The sequence below is a fragment of the Mus musculus genome, chromosome 6 (assembly GCF_000001635.26).
Source record: "Mus musculus strain C57BL/6J chromosome 6, GRCm38.p6 C57BL/6J".
NCBI lineage: Eukaryota > Metazoa > Chordata > Mammalia > Rodentia > Muridae > Mus > Mus musculus.
The window spans coordinates 57,701,691-57,724,822 of record NC_000072.6 but is presented as its reverse complement, the minus strand read 5'-3'; the positions used below and the strand labels follow the sequence as shown (position 1 = coordinate 57,724,822).

General features: G+C 38.5%; 1 protein-coding gene across 1 annotated transcript in view; it reads right to left on the bottom strand.

Moving 5' to 3' along the window:
• Positions 1–22,368, bottom strand: part of Lancl2 (LanC (bacterial lantibiotic synthetase component C)-like 2) — a 36,995-nt gene extending 14,627 nt beyond the window's left edge. Inside the window, exons 1-5 of the mRNA NM_133737.2 lie at positions 21,560–22,368; positions 11,718–11,835; positions 2,119–2,326; positions 1,187–1,334; positions 131–277 (exon numbers count right to left, since the gene is read on the bottom strand). Coding sequence (NP_598498.1) covers positions 131–277; positions 1,187–1,334; positions 2,119–2,326; positions 11,718–11,835; positions 21,560–21,763 — 825 coding nt within the window. The 5' untranslated portion in view covers positions 21,764–22,368. The remainder of the gene's footprint in view (positions 1–130; positions 278–1,186; positions 1,335–2,118; positions 2,327–11,717; positions 11,836–21,559) is intronic.
• Between the last annotated feature and the right edge of the window lie 764 nt (positions 22,369–23,132).

The window sequence follows — 23,132 nt, the reverse complement described above, 5'->3', positions numbered from 1 at the left end:
CTGTGAGTCAAAATAGGAACCTTTAATTCAGCCTACTTGAACTCTATGAAGAATTTAATCCCCCATTCATATGGTCTAATATATTGTGATATGGTCACTATATTCATTATTCCACACAATTGTCACATACCTGCATTAGCATGTAGTAGATGCCAGCCATACCATGGGCTGCTCCAACATATTGTTTTCTGTGCCACTGATAGAGCAGGGGGCAGCGCTCAGATTTCCTTTCTTCCCTTGATAGACTCTTTCCCGACTCAATAATAGCACTGACTACCTACAGAGACAAGGAGACATCGGAAATCAGACCAAGTTACAAGCACCTTCATCTACTCTAATTAACAGTGTGTGGGAGAATGCAGATTAATAAATAAAAGAAATGGAAGCAGCCATTATCTAACAATTGCTTTTATTTAATAAATTCAGACAGAGAGAAACCAGGAAATAAAGCCTAAGGAGAAAAACATGTAAGAAGTCTACCTATGGAATTCAAGTTCTTAGTATAAAAAGTTGACTAAATTCTATGGTCTTCCTATTAAAAACTATCCTATACTTCTTACTTGCTTCAGAGTTATAACAGTTTCCCTAAAGGACAGCAATTACATCCCCAAGACAGAGTACACACACTAGCTTCGTTGGTGAGGGAGGAGCTATGTGGTCTTCTGTGTTATGGATCAATGTCTAGAACAACTATGTGGCAGACTCACTTCACTTTACTTGGGATCTGGCCTTCTAGCTAGTCATCTAAGTTTTTAGAATGAGATGCAAGCAAACACGAGGTGGGCATCTTGTAAACAGATCCCTGACAAAGGAAGCTGTTTCCTTTCCTTTTCCAGGCAGGCTAAGGGAGCCAAGCTCTATTTGGTTATGTGGGTAAGGGCATATGTAGAGATCAAGGGAACAAAATGAAAGAGTATGCACACCAAATCACAGTCATCTCATCCTGAGGTTTTGAAGTGGAACATAACTTAACAATAAAGTTCATAGATTTTTTTAAAAGACCTTTGAGAAGATACATACCTGTTTCTAAAAAAAGCAAAAAACAAAAAACAAAAAAAACAAAAACAAAAAACAATTTATGAGATGCCTGTAAAGAATTACTCCCACCTAGAAGCAGAGGCTGGGTGATAATATAACTACATGCTAACAGTTTCGAGTGCCAGAAAGTCCAGTAGGCCCACAATACCTCTTTAATAGCTGTCTCACCAACAGTGCCAGGGCCAATCTCTGTGTTCAGGTACAGTAAGGCATACAGGTATCCTGCTCGTCCATACAGCAGTTCATCAGGAAGCTCTGACTCTTGACAGACAATAGTTCTATGCATCTGTAGAAGTCTGACCAACAAGACATATCTCAGAAAATTTCTAAAACATCTCTCAAGTTCATAAAACAATCAAAACCTCTCTCTCTATTGATTCCTGTTTCAAATAATAACTTAAGAATACAAATATATGGGATGGGTATATAGATCAGTATTACAAGTATAGGAGATCCTAAATTGAATCTCCAGCTTTGAAAAAGATTTTTTTCAGCCCAAATTTTCCACCTTTCTATTACTCTAAATCATATAGTGAAAACAGAGTACATACTTTAAAATCTAGTGTTAGAAGAGAGTGATATAAAATGTATGTAAAGATGGAGCCGAGATGTGGTTACTACCTAGGCAAGGCTAAGTCACTCAATCTTTCAACAACATCAAATGTCTGCACATGTCAGATACTCTACTAGATCCAAAGATGGGACTTTGTTTTCTACTTGTTTGAGAAGACTATAAACTGCCCACTGCAGAAACCTTCACAGTCCATCATTCCCTCATTACCATGACTAAGAGCTAGAGATTGAGCTCAGGATTAGTCAAGCTATTTTCATGGACGTGCACTTGCTTTCATACACTGAAGACAACCAAAAATTGTTTAGAAATGAATATTAAAGTTCCACTGAAATTAGGACACACTCATGTACATACAGAAAAAGTACACATGGTCCCACTACTAAACTAACATACTTCACATTTCAGAGAGACCTCTTTGCAATAGCAGATTAGACAATACTTTAATTGTTGAACATCTTTGCACAGTAATTCTTCAACAAAACATTTGGAGATGTTTTAGAACTCACTTTGTGATGCATTCCTGGGACTCACATTCACTTTTGAGTTTATGATATATCACAGCTCCCACAGCAAGGGGCCCAGCATCTCCACAAAGGAAAGTGACTCTGCGACCACTCAAATTTCGGAGTGTTCTCTTCACGTAATCCAGGGATCGAAGCAGGTAGGTCTGGTCACCAGTGACCCGGTACAGCTGCAGGTACAAAAGTGCTATGCCTGGAATGATCCCCACCCCACGAAGAAAAGCATTACTATCTTCAGTTGTACCCTCAGGGAGTTATTTTATAATTACACAAACATCTACTAGCATTCTGTATTTCGAAATGGAAAACATAAAACAATAACGAGAAAAAGTATAATTTATTTCAGAAAACTGAAAATGCTGAAACGAAAAAGACCCAAAAATTAGGGTGGAAAAAAACAAGAAACAGGTTGAAATTTATCATGGGTTAACTAACCTGATATAGTATGTCCACATTTTACTGTTAGAGAAAAAAGACACAAGACATACTGCGGCTCCTGTCACTCACTCCCTGTTCCCATTCACATCCAGTCCAGCCTCAATCTTCTCTTTATCTCAAGCTAATATAACTCTTTCCTTATGCTTCTTCTCAAATAATTTCTCATTCTATGTGATACCAGAGTAAATGATTACTTTTCTGGACTTTATGCCTCCTTTCTAATTTTCTACAATTTTTCAGTTTGTTTTCCTTTCCTCATTAAGCAATTGAGGATATGACCAGTGAGTCAGATCCCCACTTAGGGAGTGCACATGATGTGGCAGAACAGGGACAGCAGGAGCAGCCTGTGACCAACCTCTTTGTAAATACAGAAATAGAAATCCAAAGCCAGGTGTAGTGGCTCAGCATGTGGCTGATGGACACAGCAGAGTCAGGAGTTCAAAGACATTCTCAACTATATGATAGTGACCCTAAGGCCAGAATGGGATACTCTGAGACTCTCTATCAATGTCTTCTCTCACCAAAGATAGAACCAGGAATATTACTGAGAGCTCTTTGCAGCAACCGTTAGAAAATAATTTGCTTTGAGAGCATATTTTAACTCCTGAGTTATGAGCTCCATTTTCTGGACAATAACTCTGCCTGCTCTCCTAGAGGCCACAGCAGTACCAGGGACCCTAGATAAGACCCTGTCCTATGCCCAATGCCTGCCAACTTTCCCTAGAGCACAGATAACAGCAGTGAACTGCACCTCATCCCCTGGGCTCCATTTTCAGGGTCACAACTTCAGCTGCTTTACTAGAGGTGACAACAGTACCAGGGACCCAAGGTAAGAGCCTACCCTGAGTCCTATGCTTGCCAACTCCCCCTAATAGCATACCCAAAAGCCTTATACTACACCTCATCACCTGGGCTCCATATTCAGCCATAAGACTATACAGGAGACCTCTGCTTTCCCAGAGGCCACACTGGTTCTAAGGACCTCAGAGGTAACCTTGGCACCCAAACCACCAGAGGTCACACAGGCCACAAAATAAACAAACAAACAAATAAAAAAAATAAAAGAAAAAGCAAGCAGAAACACACTACCAGACTTGAAGAATCACTGGTCATTGGAATTTCTGGTCACTCACAAGATCAAAAAGGAAATAGAAACTAAGAGGGAAAACATCCAAAAAAAAAAAAAAAATACCCACCCATCTAACAAAGACAAAAATTAGGAATAAGCCCCTGAACCTATAATAACTCCCAAAAGGCAGATTACTAGAAGTCAGCATGAGAATACAACCAACAACAGCCAGAGCAATATGGCACCACAAGAACTTAGCTATCCTACAGCAAGCCCTAGATATTCCAACACAGCTGAAGGGACAAGAAAATTCTATCCTAAATTCAACTTTCTGAAGATAATAGAGGCCCTTAAAGAGGGAATGAATAAATTCCCTTAAAGAAATACCAAAAAAATTACAAGCAAACAGGTAATGAAAATGAATAAAACTGTTCAAGACCTGAAAATGGAAATAGAAGAAATAAAGAAAAAAAGAGGGAATCCTGGAGACATAAAATCTAGGTAAAACAACAAGTAAGACATATACAAGCATCACTTACAGAATACAGAATCTCAGGTTTAGACAGTACAATAGAAGTGATAGGTACACCATCAAAGAAAATGTTAAATCTAAAAAGTTGTTGACATTAAACTTCCAGAAAATATGGGACACTATGAAAAGAACAAACCTACAAATAAATAGGAACAGAAGAAGATGAAGCCCAGCTCAAATGCCCAACAAATATTATCAATAAAATCATAGAAGAAAATTTCCCTAATCTAAGAAAAGAGATATCTATAAATATACAAGAAACTTACAGAACACCATATAGATTGGAACAAATAAGAAAACCTTATGCCACATATCAATCAAAGCACTAAATGTATAGAACAAAGAAAAATATTAAAAGCTGCAAGGGGAAAAGGGCAAATACCATATAAAGGCAGACCTTTAGAATTACACCTGACATCTCAACAAAGACTCTAAAGCCAGAATGGCCTGGACAGAGGTCATAAAGACTCTATGATGCCACAGATGTCAGCTCAGACAACTATACCCAACAAAACTTTGAATCACCTTAGATGGAAAGAACAAGATATTCCATGACAAAATCGAATTAAAACAATATCTATCCAAAATCCAATCCTACAGAATATATTAGAAAGAAAATTCCAACCCAAGAGGGAAACACACACATGTGCATAAACACAGAAGCATCTACACCACCAGCACCATGACCAACATCAAAATAACAGGAATTAACAAGCATTGGTCATTAATAACTCTTAATATCAATGGACTCAATTCCCCAATAAAAAGATATAGGCTAACAGAATGGATGTGAAAACAAGATCCATCATTCTGCTACATTCAAGAAACACATCACAACATCAAAGATAGAAATTACATCAGAGTAGAGGACTGGAAAAAGATTTTCCAACTAAATGCACCCAGGAAGCAAGCTGGTGTAGCCATTCTAATATCTAACAAAAAAGATGTTCAACCAAAATTAAACAAAAGAGATGGAGAAGGACATTTCATACACATCAAAGGAAAAAATCTACCAAGAGGATGTTTCAATTCTGGATAAACTTGACCCAAATGCAAGGGCACCAACATTTGTAAAAGAAGGGCTACTAAAACTTAAATCACACATCAAACCCCACACATTTATAGTGGGAGACTTCAACACCCAACTCTCACCAATGGACAGGTCAACCAGATAGAAACGAAACATAGAAATAATGGAACTAACAAACATTATGACTCAAATAGATCTTACAGATATCTACAGAGCATTTCACCCAAACTCAAAAGAATATATCCTCTTCTCATGGAACCTTCTCAAAAATTGACCATATACTTGATCACAAAGCAAGTCTCAACAAATACAAGAAGACAGAAATAACCCCCTGTATCTTATCAGACAACCATGGATTAAAGCTGGACTATATTATCAGAAACAACAGAAAGCCCACAAACTCATGTCAACTGAACAACTCTCTACTGAATGATTACCAGGTCAAAACAGAAATAAAGAAGTCTAAAATTCAACGAAAATGAATGCATAATATACCCATAATTATGAGACACAATGAAAGCAATGCTAAGAAGGAAGTTCATAGCATTAAGGGCCTTCATGAAGAAATTAGTGAGATCTCATACTAGTAACTTCTCAGCACACCCAAAAGTTCTAGAATAAAAACAAATCACTCAAGAGGATTTGAGGGCAGGAAATAACCAATCTGAGGGAGGTCTGAAATCAATAAAATAAAAACAAAGAACAATACAAAGCTCAATGAAACAAAAAATTGGTTCTTAAGAAAATCAATTAGATGGACAAATCCTTAGCCAAACTAACTAAAAGGTAGAGAGAGAATCAGACATCCAAATTAACAAACTCAGAGTGAAAGGGGAGACATAACAATAGATACTATTGTAATGTGGTAAATCCAAGGAATCATTAAGTCTTACTCAAAAGCCTGTAAGCCTGTACTCCACAATATTGGAAAATCTAAATGAAATGGACAATTTTCTTGAAAATACCACTTACCAAAGTGAAATCAAGATCAGATACCCAATTTAAATAGATCTATTGCTAAGTAAATAGAAGCAGTCATTAGAAGTCTCTCAACCAAAAAAAAAAAAAACAAAAAAACAAAAAACCAAAAAAACAAACATGACCAGGTGGTTTTAGTGCAGGATGCTATCAGACTATCAAAGAAGAACTAATACTAATACTCTTCAAATTATTCCAGAAAATAGAAACATAAGAAACATTGCCAAACTCATTTTATGAGGCTATAGTCACCTTGATACCTAAACTACACAAAAAATTCAACAAAGAGAATTTCAGACTAATTTTCCATGAACATTGATGCAAAAATACTCAATAAAATACTTGCAAACTGAATCCAAGAACACATCAAAATTACCATCCACCGTGATCAAGTAGGCTTCAGCCCAGAGATCCAGGGATGGTTCAACATATGAAAATCTATCAACATAATCCACCATAAAAACAAACTGAAAGAGAAAAAAAAAAAACCCACATGTTCATCTCATTAGAAGAAGCCTTTGACAAAATACAACACTCCTTTCATGGACTATTCAGTCTTGGAGAGATCAGAGATACAAGGCCCATATCTAAACACAATAAAGGCAATACACATCAAGACAATAGGCAACATCAAGTTAAATGGAGAGAAATTTAAAGGAATTCCACTAAAATCAGGAACAGGATAAAGATGTCTAGTCTCTTTGCATCTATTCATTAGTACCTGAAGTTTTAGCGAGAGCAATGAGATAACTAAACAAGATCAAGGGGATTCAAATTAAAAAAAGAAGAAGAAGAAGTTAAAGTATTACTATCCAAAAGATGATAGTGCACATAAGTGACTCCCAAATATCTACCAGGGAATTCCTATAGCTTATAAAAACCTTCAGTGAAGTGGCTGTATATAAAATTAACTAAAAAAAAATCAGTAGCCCTCCTTTATACAAATGATAAACAGACTGAAAACAAAATCAGGAAAACAATACCCTTCAAAATAACCACAAATGATATGAAATATCTTGATGTAACTATAATCAAGAAAGTAAAAGTTCTATATGCCAAGAACTTCAAGTCTTTGAAGAAAGAAATTAAAGAAGATATCAGAAAATGAAAAGATCTTCCATACTCATGGATCAATAGGATTAACATAGTAAAAATGGCCATCTTACCAAAAGCAATCTACAGAGTCAACACAATTTCCATCAAAATTCCAACTTAATTCTTTTACAGACTTTGAAAGAACAATTCTGAACTGCATATGGAAAAACAACAACAACAACAAAACCCTATGATATCTTTTTTTTTAAATCCTGTACAAAAAAAAAAAAAAAAAAAAAAAAAAAAACCTTCTGGAGGTATCAGCATCTCCGATTTCAAGTGGTACTGCACAGCAACAGTAATATAAACCACATGGTATTGGCATTAAAAAAAAGGTTTGTCAATGGAATCTAACTGAAAAATACAGTAGTAAATCCTATGGACACTTGATTTTGGCAAGCCAAAATTATACAATGAAAAAAAAGAAAGCACCTTCAACAAATGGTACTGGTCTAAATGGATGTCTGCATGTGGAAGAATGCAAAGAGATCCATATCTATCACCCTGTTCAAACTCAAGTCCAAGTAGATCAAAGACCCCATCATAAAACTAGATATACTAAAACTAACAGAAGAAAAAATGGGAAATAGCTTTGAATGTATTGGCACAGGAGACAACTTACTGAACAGAATACCTATAGCTCAAGCACTAAGATTAACAATTAATAAATGTGACCTCATAAAACTGAAAAACTTCTGTAAGGAAAAGGACATCATCAAACGGACAAAATGGTAGCCTACAGAATGGGAAAAGACCTTCACCAACCCCAGATCTGACAGATACTGATATCTAAAATATCTGAAGAACTCAAGAAACTAGACATCAACAAACCTAATGACCCCTTTAAAATTGGCAATACAGATCTAAACAGAATTCTCAACAGAGGAATTTCTAATGGCCAAGAAGCACTTAAAGAAATGTTGAACATCCTTATCCACAATAGAAATAGAAATCAAAATGACTCTGAGATTCCATCTTACACCCATCAGAATCAAGGTACAGATCATAATGGCAAAGATGTGGAGCCAGGAGCACACTCCTCCACAACTGGTGGAAGTGCAAACTTGGGAATCAATTTGGCCATTTCTCAGAAAATTGGGAACAGATCTACCTCAAGGCCCAGCAATACCACCCTTGGGCATATGTCCAAAGGAGTAGCCATACCACAAGGACACCTGCTCAACTATGTTCATAGAAGCTTTATTCATAATGGTCAGAAATTGGAAAACCTAGATGTTCCTCAACGAATGTTCAAAGAAAATGTGGTACATTTACACAATGGAGTATTACTCAGCTATTAAAAACAATGACATTACAAAATTTACAGGCAAATGAGTAGAACTAAAAAAAGACCATCCTGAGTGAGGTAACCCCACCTGCCAAGAATCCCCAGGACCAATTAGCATTTTGAGTCCTTGACCCTAATTAAAGTCACCAAATCTGGCCTCTACCACACTCGCCTCCACTTGTGACTGACCCCTTATAGTGCACCTGTAGAATCCTGTGAGCCCTCTATAAGTTTCTAGAGATCTCCAGAGAGAATCTCTAAGCTGACAGAACTTTTGTGTGGTGAGTTTCGTGAGAATGACTTCCATAGGTGTTTGAACCACTTTGGTCCCTAGCTGGTAGAACTATTTAGGAAGGATTAGGACATGTGGTCTTGTGGAGGGGGTGGGGTCACTTGGGATATGCTTTTGAGGTTTCAAAGGCCCATGCCAGGCCCAGTCTCACTGTCTCTCTGCCACCTACATATGGATCAGGATATAAACTTTCAATTTCTGCTCTAGTGCCATGCCTGCTTGCCTGCCACCATGCTATCTGCCTTAATGATCATTAACTAGCCCTATGAAACTATAAGCAAGCCCCTAATTAAATGAATTTCACTATAAGTTGGATCAGTCATGGCATTTCTTGACAATAGAAGAGCAACTAAGACAGAAGTTGGTACCAGGAACTGAAATATTGCTGTGATGATACTAACCATGCTATTACTAAATAATAGCAGTGGTTCTCAAACTGTGGGTAATCCCTTTGTGGGTCAAATAACCCTTTCACGGGGGTCATATATCAAATATCCTACATATCACATTGTGATTCATAATGGTAGCAAAATAACAGTTATGAAGTAGCAACAAAAGTAATTTTATTGTTGGGGCCACCACAACATGAAGAACTGTATTAAAGGGTCACACCATTAGAAAGGTTGAGAACCACTGTTTTAGGAGTGTGGAAGACTTTGTTGCTTCAGATTAGGAAAGCAGTTGACTCTGTAAGTAGGGCTTAATGGGCTATCCTAGTAGGAGCTTGGAAAGCAATAACACTGAAAGCACTGTAGACTATGGAGGCCCAGATCAAGAGGTTTCAGAGAAGAGCAATAGCAACTAAACTAGAGACATTCTTGAGATATATTGGAAAAATGTGGCTGCTTCTTATCCTTGTTCTAAATTTTTTTTCTGAAGTCTAAATTGAAGAGTTTTGGAGTAATATCACTGGCAAAGATTTCAAAATAACCTAGCGCTAACTGTTATATGATGAGCAGTGACTATTCTTATACAGATCTATAATGAAAAAGAGCAAGCAGGCAAGAAAAGAATAACAAAATGTATAATCTGGGGAGAAAAAGAGCACCAAGGAATGTAATTTTGAAACCAAATTTTGTGATCAGAACATTAGAAGTTTGAAGAAATACCTGAAGCTAAATGGAGTGGTACCCATAGTATGAAATCCCACCCAGCCAATCCTGTAATCTATAAATGGAAATAAGGGATTGCCCTAGCCTAACAAATATTAACAAGTCAAAGCTGATGCAAATGTAATTTAGAGACTATAGAAAAATGGTATGCCCAGAGAAACTGTAGAAAGATGGGATACTGTAATTTCTAAAACAAAAAGTACCACTGAGAACACACACACACACACAAAGAAAGAAAAAAATCAACACCACAATAACGGGAACCAACACAAACATTTCAATACTAACTTCAAATATTAATAGCCTTAATTCTGCAATCAAAAGACATAGGCTGACTAAATGGATCACAAAACAAAATCAGTGTAAGTTATCTACCAGAAACACTCCTTAGCTCTAAAGATAGAAGATATTTTAAGAAGAAAAGGAAGGCCAAATGTGCTCCAATTAAACAAGACCAGAAAATAACCCAGCATTACTGTTCAATGAAAATATTATATCAAAGAAGAAATAAAAATACAACTTCAAAACTAATAAGAAAAGTCTCTAAATTTGTATGTGAATCTTTAGCACTTTAATCAGGCTTTACTGTACTCCCTGAGAATAAGATCTATCATTCTATATAACTCACTTAGCTATAAAAAAGTTCTGACTCCCTGGTACTGTTAAGTAGCTAGTTAGATATTAGTAGGCTTGGAGGACATTAGAGCTGAACTCCATCCTCATTAACATCTTGTAAAACCAAGTCTAAAACTAATTTACTAGTCAAAAGAATAAGACTTTAGTCATATTTCTGGCCCCAGAAGGAGAGGTGACATAATGACTTGCCTAGAATACCATTAATAGAAAAGTATCTAAACATTGTTCCAGGAGCTCTAAATCTAGTAGGATTACTATCTACCAGGTACCCAGAAAAGGGACAAGAAGAGCTCCAAGTCCCTTTCTCCAATAGTTCATCCAAACAGATTGGTCAATGTCCTGAACAGGAAAGACCCCTCAGAAAAAGTTATCTGTTCCAGAAATAGTGTAAATTTAGCCTAAAACATAGGTTGCACAATGACCCTTTGTCCATTGTTCCTTCACTCCCTTTAGCCACTATCTACTTTTATCCCCTCGAGAATGTGCTCAACTTTAATTTGCGATAAATACTTGCCATTTCCTAAACTATATTCTGTGTATCTCATCTAAATTCCTTCATCATATATTATGAGAACCAGGAAAAAAGATTCTAGTGTTATAATAGTAAAAATGTAAAATTAGTTATGGCTTCTTAATTTTGAGTTCATACTTTTTTGTTCTGAATTATATGACTTTTTGTTTGAATAATGTTTAAAAATTCATCAGTAAAATAAAAATATACATGTGTATAAATAATTTAATTAAAATTATTTGAATCAAATTAAGTATAGCCAACAAAGTAATCATTTATGAAATAGACAAGAGAAACCATTTAATCACAACTTGTCACAAAGAAAAATATAATAAAATTAAAACCAACAAAATTAATCATAAAGTAGGCTTTTTTTGCCATTTGCACTGCTGTACATTGGATTAAATAATGTTATAAAAATACTACATATTAAAGATCAAACCTTCAGACAGTAGTTCTTCAGCAACAAAACTATAAAACATCTCATAATAAAACTGTCTAGTGTTTCAAAGGTATAAAGGTCACCATCTTAAAATAGGAGAGAATGTCAAAGCCTCAGCTGATACACCATAGTTCAGGAATGGAACAGAGTTACTACCCCACCTGTCCAACCAGTATATGCAGAGCAGTCATGAGGGTCCGCTGTCTTCAGTCCTTCCTCCATCTGCTGCAGAAGATCTTTGATTTTGGTCTGGATACGCTTTATGAAGTTGGGAACAATCTAAAAATCAAAGGAAAAAATGAATTAAATTGCACTAAAAGAGAGCATCATGAAACCAGTAGAAAGTTGCACTGGACACGAGAGAAATGATCTTATTCAGCATATCATAGGTGACTAGAGCCTATTCTGGTTCTTTGGAGTTACTGTTTTAATGAAACAATGCCTTATGTAGATTATAACTCTTACATATTGTCACAAAGAATAATTTGCAGAAATCAAGGAAAGGGAACAAAAGAAAAGCAAATGATTTGACTGCAAACATTTTTAGTCCATATAAGGAAACTAAGAAAAATTGGGTGATAGTTAATTTAGAATGTCAACTTGATTGGATTTAGAATCATCTAGGGAAGTTGCCAGTGTGTGTGTGTGTGTGTGTGTGTGTGTGTGTACAATTGTAAGTAGGTTTAACTGAGAGGAAACCTACAGTACATCTGGGTGGCAGCCACTCATTAACTATTCTCCACGACTAAGAAGGGAAAAGAGGAGTCAACTGAATGCCAGCATTCTTCTCCCTGTGTGTGTGACTAAGGATGCAATATGACAAGCCATCTCAAACTCTCACTCTCCCAGAGACATGCCTTCTTGCCATAGTTCTTAAATAAAGATAGCAAACAAAGTCAGACCTAGTAGCACTTGCCTTTAATCCTGGCATGTGGGAGGTACAGAAAAATGACACAATTCAATGCCAGCTTTAGCTACATAGTAAGTTCAAGTTAAGTATGAGCTCTGCCAGGCCCTTTCTCAAACTAAAAGGAAAAACAAAAGGGTTCCTACTGTCCCATCTGCCCTCACACTATCCCCTTTTGGTCAAAGATTACACACCCACACACCTTCAAGAGCCTGTTAGCCCATGTATCACTCACTGTACAACCTCAGTGAGGTTAGAGACTACATGCCCAGCAGCTCACACATGCACTTGGGCCATTCCATTGAGACCAGGAATTGTGTGCCAACTCATCTATTAACTTCCTCTGCCACAACATATCATCAGTCTATGCTCATGACGCCAGAAAAGCTTGCCTGCAACCTGACTCCTCCCAACCCACACACCCTTCAAGCACCCTCCATGAAAAGAAAAACCTGCCCCCTGGCTCCCACTGAACTGTGCAGCATCAACAGATTCCCTTGAGGTTTGAGACTGTACTACAACCAACTAACCAAGGTTCCTTAGCAGAAACTAACTACAGCTACCTACCTACAAGCAAACAGCCATTTTCTCTACAACTTAATTTCACATTGCACATAGTATTTAACCCAAAGAAGCTAAGTTCACAAGGAGCACAAAGCTCAAGCATACACTCAACACAGAAATGCCAGGAACTCATTCAAAAAGGTAAGAGGGATCCAGATGCAAAATAAGTTCCAAATAGAAGCATCAGCCAGAAAAATAGTCTGAACCACACTAAGACATAGCAGGAGTCAAAAACAAATCAGGCATAGGGGCCAGAAATATAGAAAGACATGGACACTGGTCTAGAATAGTCCTTAGAAACAGAGAATACAGGTATGAGACCATCCCTTACAGAGCAACTCCTGGCAGTGAGTCAAGGCTTCTAAAAAATAGAAAAAATGTGCAGGGTGTCAGGTAGAACCAAGGAATCAGAGGCCCAACTGTTGGAGTCAGAAAAACTACCCTAAGAGGACTAGTGATAGATAGATCATACTACCCTGAACACAGTCTAAACATGGAAAATGACACCTCAAATACGCTGCAGGCCTGATCTTCATCACAATTATACCTACCTTCAAGAACAAATGGGACGAAACAAATAACAACTAACAAATTCCTGATTCCTAAAATCAATTAACAAGTCCTAGTGTAAAGGCACAGACCCAGAGAAGACACCAGAGGATGGAAAGATCCTCTGTGCTTATACATAGGTAGGAGTAATATAGTAAAAATGGCTATCCCACCAAAAGCATTCTACAGCTCAATGTACACTCCATAAAAATTCCAAAATAATTCCTCATAGAAACTGAAAAAAATCATTTTAAATTTCATATAGAAACACAAAAATCCAGGATAGCTAAAATAATCCTGACTAATAAAAGAACTGCTTGGAGGTATCTCCATCCCCAACTTCAAAATGTACTATGGAAATATATTAATAAAAGTAACATATTATTGGCCTAAGAACAAACATGCTGATTAATGGAATAGAATTGATGACCCAGATATAAATCCACACAGCTATGGACAGCTGACTTTTGATAGCAAAGCCATAAATACACATTGAAAAGAAGAAAAGAGAGAAAGAGAGCTTCTTTAACAATTTGTCCTGGTCAAACTGAACAGCTATATGAGGAAGAACTCTCTGTTTGGATCTATAGTCCATATTTCAGGTGAGGTTTTGACTTTGTTTTTAGAGTTCTTTGCATGTTTTGGATATTAATCCTTTGTTAGATGTATAGCTGGCAGACACCGCACCCACTGTGAGTTTCCTGCTCACTTGTTTCCTTCACCGTCCAGAAGCTGTTTATATGGTTCCACTTGCCAATTGCTGGTCTTAATTCCTGGGCAAATGGAGCCCTAACCAGAAAGTCCTTTCCTATACCTGTATCTTGTAAGGCAATGCCTATGATGTTTGTTTGTTTGTTTGTTTGTTTGTTTTCCCTTAGGCAACACAAGTATATAGTCTGGAGTAAAAACAGAAACCAGATTTGTTTTTTAAAGTACCATGGAGTGGCATGGATGGAGCAGTATAGAGGGGAATCATAGATCACAGTGATATGAAAGGGAAATGGGACCGGAGCACTCCATTGAGAAGGAGGACAATACAAAAGAAGAGGATATATGGGAAGCAACACTATAAATGTTTGAAAAAGTCACAAAGAATCAAATTATTTTTATTTACCTATAATTACATATAAAACATATAAGTGTATTATACATATACATCTGTACTTTTAATGAACGTATGCCACTTGGGCTTCCAGAGGGAAGCTCGGCAGCTCAGCTTTTCTGACTCTACCTTCTACAGCACACACAGCTTCCCTTACAGGTTCAGGTGGACTCCACACCACAGCTGCTGCTATCTTTAGTGCCCATCAGATCCGACTAGCATCTCCAACACACTCAAGTTTCCACTGCAACGGAGGCTTTACCAATAGCCGCTCCTAAACTCTCTTTAGGACTCTGACTGTGCTTAAAAGTGCCAAGCCTTCATATCTCCCCTTAATCCTGAGGCTCTGATGCCACATAAACCAGTACCCATAGGAGACTCTTACACATTACCAAGTTCAGTTACCAGCAAGAGACACAGCCTTGGGCTCTTATGGATCATTGCTTCTCTGTGCTAACCCTTAGAAAATAATTCCAGATTTCATCGAAATGATGCTAGTCTCTTAATCATAGCTGATTCTTTTCATACCCAGCTAACCAGCATCAACACCCTAGTAAAGGGTTCATTTCAGTGGTGCTAATAGCTTGTTAGCCACAATTGATTCTTTAGCCCCAGATAAGCAGAAGTTCTTAGTATAAAATATAGCACATGAAGAGACATAATAATCTTTCAGGATCTGTGAAACTTTTCTCTGAAACCTCACAAGCCAGGCCTCTATCATCTGCATTTCTCACACCATTATTATCTTCCTGGTTCCCAAAACAGCAGCTCATCAAGCTCTGAATGCTCTCATCCCAAAGTCTAAAAGGCTTCTACAATCCTCCCAAAATCAACAGGGCCAGGTCTGTCACAGCAACACCTCATGAAGCAGGCACCAATTTCTGCATTAGGTTAGTTTCTATTGCTGTGGTAAACACTGTATCCAACAGAGTTGGAAACACTCCATCATGAAGTGAAGTCAGGGCAGGGAATCAAGGCAAGAATATGAAAGTAGGAACTGAAGAAGGCACAGATGAATGATGCTTACTGCCTTGCCCTCCAAGGTTCTCCTAGCTTCATTATATAAGTCAGGACTACAAAGATGGGACCTTCCTACTTTAATCATTAATCAAGACGATGTGCCCATAGACTTGCCTACAGGCACTCTGATAGAAGTGTTTTCTCAATGAGGTGTTCTGTCTTCCCGGATGACCTTAGCTTGGGTCAAGATGACAAACAACAGCACACAAGAACTGATCAATACTTAACAAACCCTTGTTGTGAACTGAGAATCATGGATGGGTTTTAACTTGGGTATTGAAATTTGGCATTGACAATTTTATAAGCTTTTAATCATCAAACATATAAGTCTTATCCCTGTCAAACCTTGAAGAACTTACTTGGACTCTGTGTGCCTTGGTTCTAATTTTTTAATTTGCCTTCATTCTCTACCTTTCATTTTTAAAGTAAAATATTTTACTCATGAAATCCTATCATTATCTAACTTTTTTCTTTTAAATCTTTTTTTATCCAAAGTATAAACTTATCCTTACATTCTTGTCAACATTTCTCCATCTCATCTGTTTGTTTCTAGGTTATTTTATTTTTCTGAACAAGATGTGAATCCAAATTCCATACACAGTGTAAGTAGTAAGTTAATATTACCTTTATACATATTATTAAATTGTCATACTTCTTGTAAATCACTTTGTGGATGATATTTCTTTTTTTGCAATTCCTTTTTGTTGAAATTCTTTTTTAAATTGAAAGTATACTTTTTTTCATACAGACATCTACCTACAGACATCTAGGTTGTTTCCAATTTCTGGCTACTATGAGTAGAGCAGTAATGAACATGGTTGAGCAAGTGTCTCTGTGGTAGAATATAGAGTCCTTGAGTATGTGCCCAAGAGTGGTATACCTGGATCTTCGGGTAGATCTATTCTCAACTTCTTGAAGAACCGACACACTGATTCTCATGCTGGGTGCTGGCTGCACAAGTTCTCATTCCTAACAGTGATGGATAAGTGTTCCTCTGACTCTACTCCCTTGCTATTATGAGCTGTCATTTGTTTTATTAAGCTTGGAAATTCTGACTGGTGTAAGATGGAATCTCAAAGTACTTTTAATTTGCATTTCCCTGATGACTAAAGATGTCAAACATTTATTTGAGTGTTTCTCAACCATTTGTGTTTCCTCTTTTGAGAATACTGTTTGGATCTGTACCCATTTTTAATGGGGTAATTGTTTTCTTTTGTTCCGTTTATTGAAATAGATTTTTTTCACACATATATTTCTTAATATATTCTGATTGGTGCCCCCCACTCCTGTTAGTTCCTTTCCATTTCCCCTCCTACTTGGATTCAGATCCTTCCTGTTTCTCACTAGAAAACAACGATCTAAGGAATAATAATGAAATATAGTAAGATAAAATGAAAACAAATAAGAGAAAGAACCAAAGAAAAAGCATTAGAAATGCATATAAACATGTGCACATGCGTGCACACTCTCTCTCTCTCTCTCTCTCTCTCTCACACACACACACACACACACACACACACACACACACAAAGGAAAAGAAAAACATTGTTAAGTGAAGCCACCAGCCAATAGCCTGCCAACTACAATGAGAAGAAGGAGAGAAGATGGTCTTTACCTTAGTAACTTTAAAATGACTGCATCTTCATGACAAACCCTGAGTTAGGACCACACAGCGAGCTGCAATACTGTGAGGATCTGGATTCCTCACCCTCAAACACTGTGTGAGATAAGTGTTTAAACATTGCTAAATTCGGGGTAATTTATTATTCATCATCAGATAGCTACTACCCAGAGCCTTGTCCTTATGTCCTTGTATGATCTCTCAGTCTTAACAGTACAGGTTGTTCTCATATCTGCTATTTCTATATTCTCTAGAGTTCTCTTAACGACTTAGGAGACATTTTTCATTGTGCCAATCTCATTCTAGTTTAATAACAACTCCTTACATTAATTTTCCTCTATCAGATTCAGTACATCTTTCCTCCTCCAATTATATCCTCACAAAAAATGTTTTTCAAACCACCACAGATACTAACCAATTTACCACTTAACTGTTTAGAGATATCACAAGCCTTGTTGTTTGTGAGTTTTCTTTCTTAAACAAGTAAATTTGATATATTTTTGATATCATAATCACATTTGCCCAGAGATAAAAGATGAAAAGAAAACTACTCAATCTCAGTACTTTAAACTGGACTAAGTCTTCTTTGTGTGATACTGAAAGTGAAAGTCACCTGCTGGCCATATCAATGCCGTATTCACTATTCTCATGGATACAGTTACTCCACCAACCAGCTGCCAGGATACTTCACTTTGTAGTGGGCATCTTTCCCCAGAGATACATACTTAAAAAGCAATGGATATTAAATGTGAATAATGCATTTTTAAAACTTTGCCATAGGTTTTAGTTGTAAAACAAATTTCAATAATAAGTCATGGATTAAAAACACACAAGAAAGAGAAAAATCCCAGACCCAACTCTCTCTCTATCTCATGAACATAGATGTGAAAATTCTCAATAAAATATTAGAAAACTGGGGCTGGAGAGATGGCTCAGCGGTTAAGAGCACTGAGTGTTCTTCTGAAGGTCCTGAGTTCAAATCCCAGCAACCACATCACCATGTGGTTACAACCATCCGTAATGACATCTGACACCCTCTACTGGTGTGTCTGAAGACAGCTACAGTGTACTTACATATAAATAATAAATAAATATTAAAAAATATATATTAGAAAACTAAAGTTCAGATAAAAAGGATATTCACCATGATCAAGCTGATTTCATTCCACAGCTAAACAGTTGGCTCATCATACATAAGTAAATGTAATTCATCATATGAAGATGAAAATCAAGGTATTATCTAGCCTTGAACAAAATCCAACCCGCTCTCATAATAAAAATCATGGAAAGCCTAAGGAACGCAGGGTATACCTCATCACAGGAAAGTTATATATGATAAACCTAGATCCAATATCAAACAAGTGACAACAACTCAAGACTGTCCCACAAAAATCATGAGTAGGACAACGACTTTCATGCTCTACATTGCACTTCAGAGTGCCTGGGTTCTTAGCTAGGGTAATAAGATAAGGAAACAAAGCAATAGCAATAAGAAAAGTTAAAAGTATCTCTATTAGCAGATGGTCAATCCTATGCATAAGTAATCCTACAGACTCCACAAAAAACAAACAAACAAATCTCTTGAGAACTGATAAGCACTTCCCACAATTTGACAGCATATAAACTTAACAGACAAAATCCATAGCTTTTCAATATAACAATGACAAACATACTGAAAAAGAAAAGCAGGGAATTAAACCAATTCACAATACACACACACACACACCACAAGCATGCACACACAAAATACCCAGGAATGAATCTGAGGCCATTAAAGACTTTTACAGTGAAAACGTTAAGACCCCAAGGAAACTGAAGAAGATACTAGAAAATGGGAATAGCTGCCACACATATAAGTTAGGAACATAAATATTGTGAAAATAACCATCCTATCAAAAGTAATCTACAGATTTACTGCAAATCCTTATCAAATTCCAAGCAACAATTTATAGAAATAGAACATATAATGCTAAAATTGATACTGAAATTTAACACAGACAGCCAAACCAATCCTGAACAAAACGATCTAGATAATAAATGCACTGAGTTTGGCCTGCTGAAAACAGCTCAGCAGACACCAGCTTTTCTGTAAGTGTATCTGTTGTTTCTCCATTCCCTCCATTGCTCCATCAGGTCAATCCCAAAGCAGTGAAGGTCATGGCAGTGTGGGAATATCAGACCGCAACATACAAAAGAATGAAACAATATCTTCATTTGTCACCCTGCACAAAACCCAAGTCCAAAAGGATGAAGGACCTCAACGTAAGAGTCAATATTCTAAAACTACTAGAGAAAAAAGCAGAGAGTATACTTCAATGTACAGGCATAGGTGAGCACTTTTCAAACAGGACTCCAGTAGCCTAGGCAATACCAGCAACAGTCAACAAATGGATGGATCTCAAAATAGGAGAAAGTCTTTTCCAACTACAGGTTCAACAAAAAAGGAGCATCTAGTGTTTAAAGTTCTCAAAAGGGAACTACAAATAGTATACATTTTCAAAAGTGTTCAACATCCTCAGCGATGAGTGCCATGCAGATGAAAATTGCCTTAAAATTCCATTGTGCCTCAGTCATCATCAAGAATACAAATAAGAAATGCTAGCACGGAAAGGACCCTAATATAGCTGACTCGTGTGAGGCTTTGCCAGTGCCTGGCAAACACAGAAGTGGATGCTCACAGTCATCTATAGGATGGAACACAGGGCCCCCAATGTAGGAGCTAGAGAAAGTACCCAAGAGCTGAAGGGGTCTGCAACCCTGTAGGTGGAACAACAATATGAACTAATCAGTACCCCCAGAGCTCCTGTCTCTAGCTGTATATGTAGCAGAAGATGGCCTAGTCGGCCATCATTGGGAAGAGAGGCCCCTTCTTCTAGCAAACTTTATATGCCCCAGTACAGGGGAATGCCAGGGCCAAGAAGTGGGAGTGAGTGGGTAGGGGAGCAGGGTGGAGGGAGGGTATAGGGGACTTTTGGGATAGCATTTGAAATGTAAATGAAGAAAATATCTAATAAAAATATTAAAAAAAAAAAAGAAATGCTAGGACAGGTGTGGGGAAAGTGGAATTCTTTTAGACTATTGGTGAGAGTGTAATCTGGTGCGGCCGATTTGGAAATCAATCTAAAGGGTTCTCAAAAGTTAGAAACAAAAACACCTTATGCGCTGAGCATGATGGAGTATAACTTTAATCCCAGCACTTGGGAGCCAACGGCAAGTAGGTATCTGTAAGTTCTAGGCCAGCTAGGAGATAGACACATAGTGAGGCTCTTGTTTCAAACATAAATAATACTTTAAGACCCAGCTATAGCACTCTTGGGCACATACCCAAAGGATCCTTATCACTGCAACTGGCACCTGAGGGTTTGGCCATAAACAAGCCATTTGAACTACACCCTCTAAGATTTAGGAACATTGAGGAAGAATGGTCAGGAAAAAGAAAAAAAATCAAGAGCCAAAAGATAGGGGAAATGAATGGAAAAATCCTAGACGATACAGCCAATGTGACCATGAGCTCAGAATTGCTATAAATATAATTATTTTTGCAGGATGTGCACAGGACAGGCCCTCCCAACAGTCAGTCACAGATGGGGAGGGGCTCACGGGACTCTAATCCTTAATGCCAAACTCTCAGCAACAGACTGACTCTGGAAGAGGGGTAGCCATTGTCTTCAGTTGTGTATGTACCCCACTGAACCCACCAGGTTCCAAGGGACAGTTCACAGAGACAGTCCTGGTCAAGCCCAAGGGGGATAAAACAAACAAAGACATAAATGGATGGGGGGGGGGGGAAGCAATTCATAGGAGAGGTAACTGTACAGACGAGGGAAGGAGATGAAAGACAGTGGGGTGGAAGCAACCAGAACGCATTAAATACATGTATGAAAAATGAAATTGTTAAAGAAGAAAACAAATCGGAAAAAAATTAAGAGGGCGTGACTTTAGCGTTTCTCCAAGCAAGGGTGTGCCCACAGGCAGGTGTGACAAAACTCTACCTAACTAACATCAAATTCACATTTTACTGCCAGGAACCATCACAGTGCTCCATCAGACTGTTTCAGTGTCTCATCATGGGGAAAGCACAGCTCCGCAGCCTTTCCCCGGCTGCTTGGGCAGGACCTACACCGGGCGGGACGTACGCCGATGACGTCAGCGCACCCAGGGCGTGACCGCCGGACGCTACCATTGGCGGAGGTGGCCTCACCCTCCCAACCGCTGGTCCCGGCCCTGGCAACCAACTCACCTTCCCGTTAGGGTGGAAAGGGAGGCCCGGGTCTTCCGTGGTGGGGAGAGGGCAGACACGGCCGGTTTCCTCCGCACTTCCAGCGGCGAGCCCTGCGGCGGAGGCGGCGGCTTCATAGTCTGGGAAGGGATTGGGGAACGACCGCTCCTCCATCTCCGCCTCTCCTAGGTGGAACTTGAGTCTCTTTGACATGGTCTCGCCCATGTCCGCGCGCTTTCCCTGCCTGAGAGCTCAGGGCACGGCGCGCAGGCAGGGACAAACCTCCTGGAAGGCGTTTGGGCCGGGGCTCCGCGGCGAAGCCTTCCTGGAGAACAGTGGCTTGCACATCTGGATGCAGCTAGCGCGAAAAAGCCGAACCTCCAGCCTTCGCCAGTCACGCCCTCCCAGCAGCAGCTCTCAGCCTGACGGCCCAGCCCGCCGAGCCGCACAGTCTCCCAGTTACCCTCGCCTCTCCCGTGGCCGTGTCCTTCCGAGAGATTCTAGAGAAAACGCACGCCTAGAAAGCTCACGTTCCAGTAGGGAAAGCCTGTAAAGATGGGTTCATTCAAAGTGTGAGCGATTTGCAGACCAGGGAAAAGCGCACCTTCAGATGCTCCATCACCAAACGGACTGCATTTCACCAGCCCAGCCTTGCCGCCCGTCAGTGTCCTCGGCCCCTGGTCGTGCGCCAATCACAGGAACAGTAGCTACTTTGATTAAAAATACCTCTTCTAAAGAAAAGAAATTCAAAACGGCCTAAAACAGTGAAAAGATAGCCTCCCGAAGGGGGTGGGGGGGGATACAGTCCCTCCCATTCATCACCACTGGGAGGGGGGTTGCTTGGAGGAGGAGCCACAGGCCTTTGTTTTGTTTTCTTAATGTTTTGTTTTCATTCTTATTGTTTTGAGTAAGTACACATATTTAATAATGATAAATAATATAGAAGAATAATTATTAAATCAGCTAAATATTTTATAGACCAGAGAACCCCATGGTCACGAGATTAACATAATTGGCCAGCAGAATAACATGGATGGCAAAGAGGATACAAGCAAATAGATCTTTGCATTTCTATTATCACAATATATAAAGTCACAGCCTTCATTGGTTCTATGGGGTTTTTTTGCACTGTTTACTAGAACCAAATCTGTGTAATGATTTAAAAGGAAATATTGTATTGCAGTCCTTTCATTTAGTAAATATTGGTACTTGGTGACAAAATGTTTCTGCCCTCTGGACATATCTGGTTAGTAGGCAAGAAAATCAGGAATCAGAGAAGAGCCTGGTGTATGTGATTTCCGGAGCCCAAGCAAGGTACATTGTTATTCTAATGCCAAAGGTGACATAATGGAACAATATCAAACAGCCAGGATTTCAGGCATTCCTGCCTTTGGCCTCAGAGTGGAGTAAAGTGGAAAAGGGTTAGGTTTTTATCCTGTCCCTCGCTTATCATATGCGCAACCACAAACCTCCAGTGCATGATCTTGAAAGTGTAGATCAGAGTTACAAGAGTCAGACTCTATCTCCTGGAAGCCCTAACTAGCTAAGCTCTGCCACCAGCCTTAATATCCAATTAAGAGACAACGGTGAAAAG